At 38.9% G+C, this 16,550-nt stretch overlaps 1 protein-coding gene across 2 annotated transcripts in view; it reads right to left on the reverse strand.

The window, feature by feature from the left end:
• LOC146863563 (CD5 antigen-like) overlaps nt 1-16,550 on the reverse strand; it is a 654,574-nt gene that overhangs the window by 148,975 nt on the left and 489,049 nt on the right. For both annotated transcript variants that reach the window (XM_085643025.1, XM_085643024.1), the window contains one exon: nt 3,341-3,661. In XM_085643025.1, coding sequence (XP_085499151.1) covers nt 3,341-3,661 — 321 coding nt within the window. The remainder of the gene's footprint in view (nt 1-3,340; nt 3,662-16,550) is intronic.

Raw genomic sequence — 16,550 nt, forward strand, 5'->3', positions numbered from 1 at the left:
TATGTGTTACAGGCTCACAGTAGGAGCCTTCCAGAAGAGCCCAGAACGAATGCAGTTTATCGCATACCAGAGCTCCAGGGTAAAGGTTTACCCGCGCTGGGTAAAATTCCGGTAAATGACATGGCCTATACGCTACAAGGGAAATAATACACTTTGCCCGTTGCCAATTAATGTTGCTATGTGTTGTTGTTTGTCTCTTTTTCCTTTGTCTCTTACAGAAGTTTTTATCAAAAGATAGGCGGAAATGCAGGGTTGAGAAAAAACCCCACGCCCTGAAGAAATTGCCGTGAGTGTACCCAAAGGCAATGAAACATGTCGGCATTTTAAATTGAAGTAGACACACAGCACGGAATAAATTTGTAAGCCAGTGTGTTCTAGTTCACTTTTATATATAAGTTGTGGGGTTTCCTAGGTGCACACAATTTGGCACTACATTTTTCTTTATACACACCTCAGCACTCTTTAGGTTGTTATTCATTTCTCCTCCCTTACACTCGATTTGTTTTCGGAACGAGGGTTGCTGATGATGAGACCTTGAGGCAGCAGGCGAGTACCTTCCTGCTTAAACCTCCATGGTGGTGCTACCGTGAGGCTCCCTCGCTCCTTTCCTACACTTTTTCACTACTATTGGGTGTTTAGAGACAGACATCTGGGATTAATGAGACTATTGTACCTCGTATGAATTTCCTCTCCTTTCTTTACCTTTTTAAATTGGTGACATCATACCCATAAGTAGCATAGATGGTGTGACCACATGCTGTATAGATTGTCTTAAATTTATGACCAAGGGTATAGATGTTTGAATGGTTCTTCACCTTGGGAACAGGTCACTTGTTGTATAGAAACGTTTGAGTGGGGGATGACCTGTTCTCTGCCCCTATAGCTCCAATTTGTGTTGTGGTCCTCTGTGCATATGCCAGCTCAAACCGGTTCAGGGACTACCTGTCCCTGCTCTGGCATGAAACTGGACAAAGGGAAGTGGGTGTAACCACCCCCTACCCTGACCCTCCTAGAGGAGTGGTCATAGAGCTAGTCCCTCCCCTATCTTCACTATAAGATTGCAAGCATTGCCATTGCAAAGCAGATAACCCTGGACGACGCTCTACAAAGAAGAATCCTGGCCCTTCAACGTTCCACTACCTTTGGAAGACAGAAGAATCTCCCTTGGAGTTAAGGAGTGACTCCCCTGCTTGGCAGGCACCAAAAACCTCAATCAACGGTTGCAAACTTTCCCACTCCCGCTAGAGTTCAAAGTTCCTGCTGCCCCAGAAGTAGATTTCCTGTCTTCTAGACAGTCACTGTGAGTCCTCAGCAGAGCTAAGGCGAGTGGATCCCACGAGTGATGAGGAACAGCAATACCCAGGGACCGTGCACTATTGTCAAGTGCAATCCCTTCGCAACATTCTAAGAACTTGTGCTTTGGACCATTTGTGGCCCAAGCCTCCAGCAGGACTTGCAGTGAAAATCAGTGGCCTACCCTGTCACGAGTGACCGTGGACTCCTGTGAAGCATTTCCTGAAGAGGTGTCTTTGCGATCACTTGCCTGTTGGCTAGTGAGTCCCCCGAAGGATTTCCTATCAACTAAAAGGGCTCCCCTGGTTGCTCCAGGTCTGCCCTCACTCACCCTTGCTGAGTGAGTCCCTCACAGCTTGCTGGTCTGCACCATTGACTTTCTTTAGTCTACACATGACTTGCAGTTGCTAAGGCTTGTTGGCTCCAATCCAGTGGCTGACAATGCAGTCAGCTGCAGACATCATGGGACCCTCAGAATCCAGCTGCTGGTCTTCATTGATCCCTCCTGGACCTCGTGAGTGAAGAGTCAAAACACCATCGATGTCCTGAAATCACCCAACATCCGTGTTCAACCATCTTCCTGGCCACCGGTCACTGGCAAGTGACTTTGAACACTGTACCCTCAATTTTCAGGTCTTCTCCATCTTGAATCCACCTTCGGATTCCACCGTACACTTCTTCAGCCGACGCAAGCAGCAAGTCTTCTCTGGTCTCCATAGAAAACAGCGACGCGACCCGACACCAAAAAAAATCTATGCACCCGGCTTCCGTGAGTGAGGTAACTCGTGCACTCCAGTGCTCAAGTGTGTGTTGGCCCTCAAAATACTTACCTTGTAAGTGGGTTGCTTGTAGGCTTCCTCGAAGTACCCTAAAACTTTAAAAATCAAACCGTGACTTGCACCATTATAATCAATAGGGAACCCGTGGTTGTGTTCACACACTGCACGCGTCTCCCGTGGGCCTGTTACTTACCTGCTTACACTGCAGTAGTGAAGCCCCAGCGATTCTACAGGCCCTAGGCCATGTCATTTTGCAAATCGACTTTCTTATACCACTTTTTTAGTATATGGTCTGGTACGCCCCTAGGGCCCCAGCCCTATTTGTGCTTAATTTATTGAGAAACGTTGAATTTTGAATGTGTACCTGGCTTCTAATCTCAGAAAGAGATTAGTAGAGTGTGTCTAGAAATAAATACATATATATTTGATATATATACCTGTGTGGTGCCCTTTCATTTGGTAATTCAAGAGATTATAAGGTAAAACAAGCTGCTTTACATTCCTCTGAGACTTAGCCTGAAGGCTGCTCTCCACAGCTGCCACTAGGATAGCTTTCCTTAAAAGGTTGTCTTAAACCTATCTACCATAAGAGTCGAATTGGACTGGTGCAAGGTGGCCACTATAACTAGTGACCAGCATATGCCAGGCCAACTTCTCACATTCATTCATTCATCTAATAGTTAACTCTATGCCTTAAAAAATGAATATAACCAAATATCTTTTAGAACTAACAGCATATTGACTGCTAGCCAGTGTTGCTTCCTAAGTATATTATTACAATATAACACAAGTATCTCAAGGATTTAGCAGGTGTTGTTACCATACAAACTTGGTTCAAGGGCAGTGTAGTACTTCACATGAGAACGAGATTACATTACACTTTTTTTAGGCACAGGCAGATTAAGGTCCATATTTACTGACAATTGAAGCTAAGTTGCTGTGTTGCCTTATGTCAAAGGGATAGAGACAAATCTGCCATATTAATTAGGACTTGGCACATTTTGTCTCTCCTCCTGTGCTGGTGCACTTTTGGCTTTTGCTACTTTGCAATAAATTATAGCACAAACCCTGGTTTGCATTGCATAGTGCATCCCACCCCAACACTTGTTAGTAAAGCATTTGTAAATCTGGGCTTAAGTGATTCACCTAGATCCACAGGATATTAAGTGATGGTCAGGACTCGAACCAAGTTTGCCAGTTCAAAATTTGGAAGCTCTGGCCCTTAGGCCATGTCTCCTCCCCCTAAGGATTCCACATTGATCTCTTACCTGGACAGATGACTCCTGGGTCCCTTCTGTTCGTGCAGCTACTGAATCCCCAGGAAGAGTGCTGACAATCATAGAGTGAGGTTTCTTCTCCTGTACATTTTACATCACTCAGCAAGACTGGGAGCTCTCCTTTTCCAAAGCGTACAGTTTCAAAGGTTGCTCCTTTTGTTGACCCACATCCCAGCTGTCTGCAGACCACCTGTGCATCCTTTATATCCCAGTAATCAAAACAGATAGCTCCCCATAGATTGTCATGTTTCACTTCCACTCTGCCCCTGCATGCATCTCCAGAATTCACCAAACGGATCTTATCAGCACCACCTAAGAACAGAAATACCAAAGAGAGCAGACAGTGTGTGACACACAGTATTCAGTTATTAACTCATATTGAATCTCCTATGAATTATATATCTCCTCCAAGTAAACATGTTTTGATATTTTTGATGAACAATTCTACCAAACAAAATTCCTCTTCACAAAGCATGTTTTCACTACAAACGATTAAAGGAACCCAAGTGTACTCTTCTGTGGACTCTCACCTACAATTGAAGTATTTTGAGAAACTGTGACACTTAAGGGCCAATTCACTGATGTAGCTCTACATGTGTAGATTCACGGCCTGATTTAGATATTGGCAGATCTAGTCCCATCATCGATTTTCCATTGGCTTCTCTAGCCACCTATTAGGAGGTCCGCCTGCTCTATATAGATGCTGGTGGGTCGATGGACGATAGCCTATCTGAGCGACACAGTCTCTGCCATATTTGTCCTCCTGCGTTAATGGCCTCCTTGGTAAAAGCGGCTGTCAGAGCGACTACAGGCAGTTTTTCTGCCGGTCAATCATGATGTGCCTTCCTACCGACGGAACTGTGATGTGGAGACATCCACACTTGATTGGCGGTTCATAAGGAATATAAGTCAGAAACTTACCTTTTTCTTTTTTCCACTTCCCTTCCCATCATGAATCCAATCGTACAAGTCCTTCCTTTGCTGCTGCTATTTGACCACAAAGCAAATCAACCCTGTAGTTGCCAGAATCGAAAGTAAGTTTGTTTCCTTTTGAATTGTCTGTTTATATTAGCTCTGGACTCGTGCAATTTTAAATCTGTTTTACAGTATTGTTTTACTGATGTATAATACATATGTGTGTAATGTTGTTGTTTAAGAAATTTAAAGAAACACAACTGTATAATTTAATTTTATTTTCAAATTTGGTGCAGGCTGGCTTCATGATAATGGACACTTACACAAAAATTGACATCAATCAAAGATGATTTTTTTATACAAGTGTGTTTCATTATTTTTCGAAAACTATCAAATTCTAAACATATGCATTACACATTTTTGGAATAATTACATTTAATATATTGTAGAAATTGCACTAGACAAGGAGATTTTTTAAAATTAATTGTAAAATCAATGTTTGTCCTAAATTTAAATAATTTTTTATATGTATTAATGTAACATTTCCCCATGTCTAGTTTGTTTTCTGTATTTTATAAAATGTTAATTTTATTTTTTAAGGTGTAATGCATATGTGTTTATTTATATCTCGCATCAGGTTCAAATAAATGCACCTTCATTAACACTTAAAAAAAATGAATATTTTTTGTTGGTGTAAGTGTCCATTATCATGAGGAAGGCTTTCACCAAAATTTTAATGAACATCAAATTCTTTGTTTACTAGTGTATGGACTCTTGCATTAGAAATGTGTTTAAAAAACTGTTGTATTTCCTCTCATACTGACACATGCATCAAGCAAAAACACACTCGCAAAAATTGCAAATCGTGAAAATAGCCCGTTAGCGACCGCAAAACAACACTTTCCAATGCAGCAACCAAAATACCGAAAATACATGAAATTCGCAAAAAAAGCTTCCGCAAAATTAGCAATTAGCAAAATAGCGAATCCCTAATAGCAAAACATAAATCTGCAACCGCAAATAGCGATTAGCAATTAAAGTATCGCAATGCAATGCATGTAAAATCACAAATAGCAAATATCATGAAAATCGTTATTTAGCAAGAGCAGAATAAGGGGAATCTCAACCAGGAGGTAAAGTTAAAAAAACATTTTTTTGAAAACAAAACACAGGTGCTAGCAATCTGAAAGCCGTTAAAATGCCTCAGGAGACCCCGTAAGCCTTTCACAATGGCAGCCCTCTACGTGCTTGCAAGGAGGATGAGGATCAATGCAGCAGCCCAGCGCAGGAGGAGGATACCGGAGAGGATATTCTGAGTGCACATAACATTGCTGGGACAGACCGATGACAAAATCTATGATGAGTGCAGGCTGAACCGTGCAATGATCATGTGCCTAATTGTAGATTTGGGACCCCTATTGCAGCACCAGACCCGTAGGCCCCATTCCACCCCTGCACACGTACAGGTCCTCCTATGTAGCCTGCACCTACTAGCGTCAGGCAGTTTCCAGGGGGTAGTAGCCATAGCCGGTGGTGTATGCCAAAGCACACTCTCACGCTTCTTCCATAAATTCCTTGATGCCATGATGACAAGGATCCATACACACATCACCTTCCCCACAACCCCACAGGAGTTGAATCAGACAAAACTGGAGTTCTACCAGGTGGCCCAATTCCCCCATGTGATCGGATGCATAGACTGCACGCATGTCCCCATATGTCCCCCAGCAGCCAACAAGTACATCTTCTGGAACAGGAAGTCGTACCACTCCATCAATGTGCAGGCCGTGTGCAAAGCAAAGCATATAATACCAGACATCGTGCCACAATTTCCAGGAAGCACCCATGACTCGTATATATTCTGCCACAGTGGCATCCACATGCGTCTGCTCGGGGGTACATTTGGCGAAGGACACCTACTTGGTACGTACATATAGCTATTTGCTGCATCATTCAACCAAATGTAATTGTATAACTGTGACTAACCCTTTGCTTTCCACCCTGTAGGTGACAGCGCATATGCCGTGCGCGAATACATCTTGACACCATACCTCAACCCAGCCACACCACAGGAGCAGAAGTACAATGCGGCACACATAAGCACCAGTAATGTGATTGAACGGACCTTCGGTATACTCAAAAGTCGTTTCCGCATTCTTCATAAAACTGGTGGAGCGTTGCAGTACAGCTCCGAGACCTGCTGCAGGATTGTGGCTGTATGTGCCATGTTGCACAACATTGCCACCAGAAGAGGCATACACATTGAGATGTCCGACAGTGACTCTGATGGTGACGACCAACCACCCTCACAACACCGACAGCAGAAGGGCAGAGGAGACGTGCACACATCACACAACATCATTTCTGAGGTAGGTAATAATGAGCCATTACAACTCAATGTTGAACGTAAATGTTTTATTAACATGAGCACATGTCAAACTAAAGAAGACTATTTTGCAAATTAGGAAGGTGATTGCATTGGGCTCTAAATTCAAAATAAAATAGTTCTAATCACTGGAGGGCAATCACTACGTTGTAATTGACCATGGTTACACCACCATGGCCAAAAAGGACAATATGCATGGCTAGCGCCTCTTTCCACGTACCCCAGCCTCCTGTCGCCTGCCTCTGCAACATCACCCTGATGTGTGCCTGTGGATGTGGAGCTGTGCGAACTGCGCCTCCTAGTAGTGTTCACTGGCACCGACAGGCTACTCAGGCTCGATGCCTCCTTAATCCCCTCCTTCCCTTCCAAGTTGATGGCACTCACAGTCCCGGAATGGATGTGTTCCACAGCAGTGGTCACTTGTTCTAAGGCCCTGGCAACATCCCCACATAAATGTCCAAGATCAATATGCATTGACACGGAGCGCTGTGCTAGTAGCGCTGTGGTGTTGCTGGGCTTTTTGATGGCCCTTGTATTCGCTGACGTGTGGATCAAGCTCTCGAGATGCCTTCTCCGCTTAGTGCTTTGTCCTGCAAGCACGGCCCGTGTGAGCTCCTATAGGCTCAAGTTTGTCTGCCGATTCCCCTCAGTAACCACTGTTTTTAGCTCACGCACACTGTCTGCCATTGTGCTGATGTTCTTAGCCAACTTTGAGATCTGCATATTTATTGTACCCATGTGTCTCCCATGCAGACACTGCACGCAGAGCATCTGTGACTCCACTCTGCCATACACATTTGGAGTCTGCTCATCACGTTCCGCCATACGGGCCCTGGATCTGCACCGTTTTCCTGGTTGGACCTGTGCTTGTGTTGGAGTTGGTGATGCAACACGTTGCTGGCTGGAGCCTGTAGTGGGTGCTGAAGTCAGCTCGGCTTCCATTGGCTGCAGTGAGGGTCCATGTACCCTGCGTTTTGGTGGTCTGGGTGGTGTGCGTGCTGGGACCACTGGAGTCTCTACATACGTCTCTGCAGGTGTCTCTGAGATGTGGAGCCGATCACTATCCTCGGAGTCTGCCTCAGCTGCATCTGTGATGTCAAACAGTGCAGTGTTAATTTTGTTTGATCCTACTTCTGTTTATCATTTGGCATACTCTGTTCAGATTAAATGACAGATTTAAACACACTGGCTGACATGCAGTGTTGGTATGTTTTGTTAACCATTGTTGATTTCGAATGCCCACTTGGTTGACATGAATACTAGTCCCATGATGCATTTTTTGTATGAGGGGAAATGTGTCATGGAGTTTTACCTGTACACTGTGATTTGTCTGGGGGTATGTGCACGAATATACTGTACGCAAAGGATTAACGCTTGCATGCATCTTACCTTGTGGGGTACTTTCTGTGCCGGATATGTCCAATTTTGTGACTCCAACGACCGCCTCAGGCTTGATGGTTGCCTCAACAAGGTCCTCCAGGGCTGTGTTGGTGGGTGCATTCGATGGTCCCCCTCCTGTACCACCTGCTTCCTTCACCCTTTCGGCTATGCACTCCTTGGCATGTTTACTCAGGTCGTACCACCTTCTTCTCAAATCATCAATGCTGCGGTGTGTGACTCCCACAGCATGTACTTTTTCCTTGATGCGCAGCCATATTCTACGCTTTACTGCCTCTGGCACCTTCAGGGACAGTTTCCCAAATAAATTATCCTGGTACTGCTGACCTTCGGGGAACCACCTTTACAACGCAACTTTTACAACGCTATGCTATTACAACGCATTTTTTACAACGCAAAACTTTTACAACGCATGCTTTTACAACGCGTGTTATTATATGGTAAGTACTGTTACAACGCATATACCTTTACAACGCATTATGTGAAAATGCCTTTACAACGCATTCATTTACAATGCATGGCTTTACAACGCAAGATGTTATATGGTAAGTACTTTTACAACGCATATACTATTACAACGCATTTTTTTTTCTTTGTGTTTCCATTTAAAAATATATTTATCTTGTTTAATTATTTTTAAAAAAGCATTTGTAATTTGACAAAAGTTATTTGTTTTTCAAAATATTAATACTAGAGTATTTTGTCTAGTAGAAATGTTTGGATGGATAGTAGTTAAATTAATACTTGAGTATTTTAAGTATTTATAATAAAGCAATATTAATTTATAAAAAGTGAGTAGTTAATTAAAATAATAAGACTTGAGTATTTTGTCTAGTAGTAATGTTTTGTTGGATAGCAGTTAAATTAATACTTGAGTATTTTAATATTTATACTAGGCCATTTAGTTTAGTAGGAATGTTTTGTTGGATAGTCAAAAAACTAAAAGATTTTTAAAATATTAAAAGTTGATACTTAATAATTACCAAATTTAAGAGTTGACTATTTTTCTAAATTGAATGTGTTTTTAAAAAAAAAAAATGGAGTATTTAATATTATAATTTAAATGAATATGAGTGAGTACCTAATTTAAAATACTAGAGTATTTTTATTACATATGAAAAGACTAGAGTATTTATAAGTACAAAAGACAGTGCCCTTTTTTAAAGTAATGGAAGAGTTTTTTTGGTTTAATTATTATAAAAATAATATAATTTTATTTTTTAAAATAAAAAAAATAATATAAAAATTAAAAGAGTAATATATTTACAAATTTATCATTAATAAAATTTTAAAATTAGAAAAAACATTTATAACTTACTTTTTGTAATAAATTCCCACGCTTTTCCATTGTAGTCTATGAGCGTCTTTGTCCTTCATTTATTTTGGCAGCCTTAGAATATACAACCCGCGGAACAAGAAAAGAAGGTACAGAAAGTGAAGTAAGAGAAAGTTTTGAAGGGAAAAGACAATAGAGTCAAGGTAAGGAACATATTTAGTTAATTTACATTTATTTAATTACAATATTGGTGTTTATTAAAATTATTTTAAAATAATGACAGTAAACAATTTTTGATTTCACATTTTTATTTGTTTTAAAAATCATGAAAAAAATAAGCATATTTTTCATAAATTTTTCAAAGTAAGTTTGATTTTTATTACAAAATATATATATTTTATTTACATATATTAACATTTATTTACAGTAGAATTTAAAAAAGTAGTCCGCCATAAATTGAGATGCACGCGATGACGTAAGGACGTGAGCGTCGACGTAATGCGCCATTTTGCAGAGCATCGGAGGAGGAAGCAGCAGGAAGCTGATCTGCGTCCAGGTAGGAAATGTTTTCAGTTGATATTATAGATTAAACATTTAAAAGGGATACATATATAGTAAGGAAAGAATAAGGGGAGGTTGCTGGAAAACTAATAGATGTTTTAAATGTTGTTAAACATGTCCACATTAATGTCATTAATACATGACTATGTCGGGTCGCTTAAAGTAAGTTAGTTATTTAAAAAAAGTATGTAACTCTTACAAAATTAAAAGTTACTGTTCAGACAGTTGATTTGTTTATTTACGAAGTAAAAAACGTACTGTCGATCTTCATTTCTAAGTTCAAAAATTGTGCGTACTTGTAAATTTTGTAAATGAAAATTGAAATACAAATGATGATTCAGCTGCAAAGTGCGTTTCGGAATATGGTTTGATTTGTATATTATACATCTGTTTGAAATTTGGTGATTGGTTTTGACGGTATTTAAATTGGATTTGTTCGGTAATTTGAAAAATGGAGTTCCGATAATGAAAAGTGGTTCAAATTCGATGGAACAGTTAATTTGTACTAATTGGTTTATTTTGGAGGAAATGAAGATTTGTTTTAAATAATAAAAAAAACCCGACTTGTTTGTTTGAAAAAATTTTTAGAAAAAAAAAATTTGTATGCCAATTGAATTTTAAAAATTACTATAATTTAAAGCAAAGCAGGAAAGTAAGTACATTCATTGTTTTAAAAAGAAAGAATGTTAGAAAGATTTTCCAGGTAGTCTATAGCCACACACAACGAAAACTGTTGCAGAATTGCCAATAGTCTCTCAGACATTTCCCTTGTTTTGACTGTTACTCGTGGGTTTAGACTACCTGCGAGTGTTTGTGCTATTCTCATTTCTTGGAAACTTTGCTCCTTCTTCAAAGTTTCCAAAAATGAGTAGAAGTTAGGATGTGGTTTTCCAATTGTATGATTGAAGGAGTTATGCCACCCCTCAATGGCATTGTTTGTTTTGGCCTCTCCCTCTAAACAACTCGTGTAGCAGTTCCACCACTCCACATGGAATCGTGGCTTCCTCCTGCGACCCGATCTGCTTAGGTGTCCAATCCATGTGTCCTCAAAGTAATTTAGAATGGGTGCCAATTTTTCCTCGTTACTCGTATAATAAACAGATTCTATAATTGCAGTGTAGTACTCGTCCACACTATCGGGAGGAACAAAACAAAGTGCAGTTAATTTTTTAAGTTCAAACTGTAGTTTGCTATCCCGAGAATATTCTGCAACTAGGGATGTTTTCTGTAGTTTACGCCAAAATGCCTGCGAAAAATGGAAGAAACATCCCTGAATTTGGGTATCCGTGTACGTTTTAGTGATCACATTGATCATGCTCAATTCGAAATCAATAATTATTTTTCGAGGACTTGCAGATGTTTTGCTTTTAATCACTGATAAAAGTTCAGTGTATGTTGCAGAAGTCTTATCAGGTAGCAAACTATACACTAAGGGAATTACACTATTGTTAATTTTAGCATGTATAGTGTAAATTTGAGTGAAAGGATGGGGTGTACTTTTAAACGTCCCATCCATCATCCAAATTTCACTCCTTTCTAACTTAGCAAGGTTACGTGGGGTACTAAAAATTAGAATACGTTTCTGAGGGTTTTCGTTGTCATGCAGAAGGAAAGGTTCATCAGAAAAAGAAATAGAAAGATCATGAGGAATTCTAATGTCAGAGAATGTATGTGGTGTAGACAATTGAATATTACTTGCCTGCTTTTGTCTCTGAATAATTCTTCTCAAATTGGGTATTATAGGCATGTTACTAGCAACATGACTGGGGACATGCTGTGCAACCTCCCTTAAAATTGATCCTGTAGAATCATTGGAGGTGCTTGCAATTGCTTTCATCTCATTTATTGTCTCTCTGATTTCTACATCCATTGCAGAGGCAGAGTGGTTATGTTCAGTGGTTTTCACAACCAAATTATCAACAGTAACCGCTCTGCCACTGCAATGGGTAATGTAGTATTGCACGCACCTCCAATGATTTCTAGTTAAACTTATTCTTTCCTTACTATATATGTATCCACCATGGTTTAACAAATTTTTGCCCTTCCTGGATTTAAGGTAGTTGGCTGCTCCAAGGCTAGACATTATCTGAAAAAAGAAGAAAAGTAAAAAAAATTAGCATGATATAATTTACGATTTTTTTACAACATAACTTTTACTCTATCCATTCTTTTGCCTACTGATGCACCTTCATGGAGTAAGAATAGTAAATTGTTACCCCTACACTATCCAACACTTTCCCTACTGATGCACCTTCCTGGAGTTAGAATAGGAAATTGATACCCCTACACTATCCAACACTTTCCCTAGTGATGCACCTTCCTGGAGTTAGAATAGTAAATAGATACCCCTACACTATCCAACACTTTCCCTACTGATGCACCTTCCTGGAGTTAGAATAGTAAATTGATACCCCTACACTATCCAAAACTTTCTCTACTGATGCACCTTCCAGGAGTTAGAATAGTAAATTGTTACTCCTACACTATCCAACACTTTCCCTACTGATGCACCTTCCTGGAGTTAGAATAGTAAATTGATACCCCTACACTATCCAACATTTTCCCTACTGATGCACCTTCCTGGAGTTAGAATAGTAAATTGATACCCCTACACTATCCAACACTTTCCCTACTGATGCACCTTCCTGGAGTTAGAATAGTAAATTGATACCCCTACACTATCCAAAACTTTCTCTACTGATGCACCTTCCAGGAGTTAGAATAGTAAATTGTTACTCCTACACTATCCAACACTTTCCCTACTGATGCACCTTCCTGGAGTTAGAATAGTAAATTAATACCCCTACACTATCCAACACTTTCACTACTGATGCACCTTCCTGGAGTTAGAATAGTAAATTGATACCCCTACACTATCCAACACTTTCACTACTGATGCACCTTCATGGAGTTAGAATAGTAAATTGTTACTCCTACACTATCCAACACTTTCCCTACTGATGCACCTTCCTGGAGTTAGAATAGTAAATTAATACCCCTACACTATCCAAAACTATCCCTACTGATTCACCTTCCTGGAGTTAGAATAGTAAATTGTTACTCCTACACTATCCAACACTTTCCCTACTGATGCACCTTCCTGGAGTTAGAATAGTAAATTAATACCCCTACACTATCCAACACTTTCCCTACTGATTCACCTTCCTGGAGTTAGAATAGTAAATTGATACCCCTACACTATCCAACACTTTCCCTACTGATGCACCTTCCTGGAGTTAGAATAGTAAATTGATACCCCTACACTATCCAAAACTTTCTCTACTGATGCACCTTCCAGGAGTTAGAATAGTAAATTGTTACTCCTACACTATCCAACACTTTCCCTACTGATGCACCTTCCTGGAGTTAGAATAGTAAATTGATACCCCTACACTATCCAACATTTTCCCTACTGATGCACCTTCCTGGAGTTAGAATAGTAAATTGATACCCCTACACTATCCAACACTTTCCCTACTGATGCACCTTCCTGGAGTTAGAATAGTAAATTGATACCCCTACACTATCCAACACTTTCCCTACTGATTCACCTTCCTGGAATTAGAATAGTAAATTGATACCCCTACACTATCCAACACTTTCCCTACTGATGCACCTTCCTGGAGTTAGAATAGTAAATTGATACCCCTACACTATCCAGCACTTTCCCTACTGATGCACCTTCCTGGAGTTAGAATAGTAAATAGATACCCCTACACTATCCAACACTTTCCCTACTGCTGCACCTTCATGGAGTTAGAATAGTAAATTGATACTCCTACACTATCCAACACTTTCCCTACTGCTGCACCTTCCTGGATTTTGAATAGTTAATTGTTACCTCTAAAGCATGGTACATTTTAAAATCTGCTGCACCTTACAATGTTGCTTGAAATTACCTTTTTCTTTCGAAATTGCTTTTCTTGCTGACTCTTGTTCAGTGGTATTGGTGTGTAGGCTTGTGTAGACACTTACAAGGTGATTTGTTGTGGAATCGATAAATAAATGTCTGGAAAAGTGAAAAAAGAAAAAAATTTGGAAACAGAACGATGTTGAGAAATGTGATTTTTAAAAATTTTCTACAAAAATCGCACATGTGATATAAGTTGCAGCACATAACAATTTCCGTAATGCTAAACCATCCTTTAGACATGAAATATAATTCTGAAATGGGGAAATGTAATCATAACTGCATTGATTTTTTTTGGAAAACTTTAGCAATGTGATAGTTAGTGTAGTATTTTTAAGGTTAAGAATCCGTGTTGAAAATAAATACCTTGTTTCGTAGAACTCGCTTTTCTGGATGAGGTGGCTGAAGATGATTTCCTTTGTTGGCTCAAGATTTTAGTTGTGATTTAAAGTTGTTTTCTTTGGGAAAAAAAAAAGAGGAAAAAAAAATAATTAACGGTGGTTACAAATGTTGAAACTGAGTATCTTTAAAATTATACTGACATACAATATAACTAGGACTACATGACACTGTCCTAATCAATGCACCTTACTGCAGTAGAAATAGAGATATGTACCCCTACACTACACAGAAATATCCCTAATGTTGCTCCTTCCTAGAGTAGAAATAGTATATTGTTTCTCTAAACTATCCATTAGTTTTCAAATGAGGTCCGTTCGAGGAGGAATAATTGCAAAAGGAAGGATTAATAATGTATAGTATTAAAAAAATGGAAAAGGTTACATACCTTATCCAGTGGTTTTTTTGTTATCGTCCCTTTAACCTGATGCTTGTAGGAGGTTGAATTTTTTTGGGGGAAAAGATGTTCGCTGTTGGAAAAAAAAAAAAAATAATAATTGTTCCTTTGTCAACGTTGGTTAGAAAAAAAAACAAAAAAAAAACACTTTTGTAATATGAAAAAGGAGTATGAGTAACAATTGGTGAGAGTAAACATACTACACATTTGATGTATTTTTCAACTAAAACATAACAGGTAATTTCGAAACTATTACTAAATTAGTAAAATGCAGAACATTCATGGACTTAGAATACAAATATTTGCCCTAGTAATATGAAACGCTTTTGCAGATGTGGTAACTAACTGAAGTCTTATTAGAAATTGTTACTCCAGCATCATGGTAATTTTTCGTTTATTATGTGGTGAGATTGAGTAATAAAAAAAAACACCTTTGCCAAACATGACTTTAGGAAATTTTTAAAAATAAATTTTACAAGTAAAACCATTACACATAAATAACATTTACCTGAACAATTGAGTTTGTCAATCGTTAACGTGGTGAGGATGCCAAAATAGGTGCAGCTATTGTGGAATGTCAAAATCTTCCGATTTTCTGGTTGTGGAAAATAAAAAACTTGTTTTAATTTTGAGTTTAATTTTGTTGATAATATATTGGAAACATTACATTTGTAAAGTTTTTATTATTAATTAAAATTATATTTTTTGTGGGTTATGAAAATATATTTTTCTAAAAACAAACGTTTAGAAAAATATTAATAACTTACTAGTAGTTGTTCTGCTGTTATGCTTTCACGAGTGAATTCTGTGCTCTCTCTGAGGAGGTCGCAGTGCAGGTGACAGAGGGTCAGCTTATTACGTCTGCTCTCTCTGCTAGTTGATAATCAACTGAGTGCAAAATGGTGTCTCCCTTGTATTTATAAGTTTTACTCTGTGTCACTATTAATTTTTTAAAAAACTGCGTTCGCTGTGTTTTTTTTAATGCTTTGTTTTACTGTGGAAAATGATAATTTAAAAATGCTTTTTAACAAATATTGTTTTCATTCATTTGCTCCGTTTTGGCATCCATTTTGGAACATGTCTTTTGGTATTGTTTACATAGAAACTGTGGTAGGACAAGTTTTACAAGTGAGATGGGTAAAATGGCGCCTATGTGTATGTGTGTTATGTTTCAGTTGGTTTACTTACTTTGCGATCTAATCATGTTAAAAATGTGTTTGTTCTGTTATTTATTGTTTCGTTATTTTTTAAATGCTTAGTAATGTGTGAAAACGGATTTTTTTGGGGAATTGTGAGTATTAATTTGAATACTCGAGTATTAATTTTAATACCCGAGTATTAATTTGGTAATGCGTTTCAGACGATTTACGTACAGTTCTTCTCCACGTTTTAATACACTTCCCCACCCTAAAACCCCTAATTTCCCTGCATCCCGTGCCAGATTTTATTGTACTTTTAATTTAAAAAAAAAAAAAATCGCGTTGTAATGGTATGCGTTGTAATATACTTCGTTGTAACAGCTCTTTTCAGTATTTAAATAGGTTTGGCGTTGTAAGAGAATTCGTTGTAAAGTAATGCGTTGTAGTAGTACTAGCGTTGTAAAAAATGCGTTGTAAAGGTATGCGTTGTAATAGCATGCGTTGTAACGTCATACATCCCTGACCTTCTCAATCAGATGTTCAAGTTCCCTCTCTGACAACTTCAGCTTCCTTTTCCTGGGCGTGGCACTCTCCCCTGCTGTTGGTTTGGCCATCCTAGGTCTGTAAACAGTTGTTGGATACCGATTGTTAGGTGTCTCAGGTCAGCTTCAGTACTCTGCCTCCTCCTCTGAGCTCCTCAGGGCACTGAATGAAGCATGGACTGGATGACTTCCTGATTGTGATGTCATCAGCCTGCTTCCAGTGCGACACGCTATTTGCGAATTTGCTAATAGCGATTTCGCAAATACCGAAATCGCTA

This window comes from Triturus cristatus, chromosome 2_2, assembly GCF_964204655.1.
Source record: "Triturus cristatus chromosome 2_2, aTriCri1.1, whole genome shotgun sequence".
Lineage (NCBI taxonomy): Eukaryota > Metazoa > Chordata > Amphibia > Caudata > Salamandridae > Triturus > Triturus cristatus.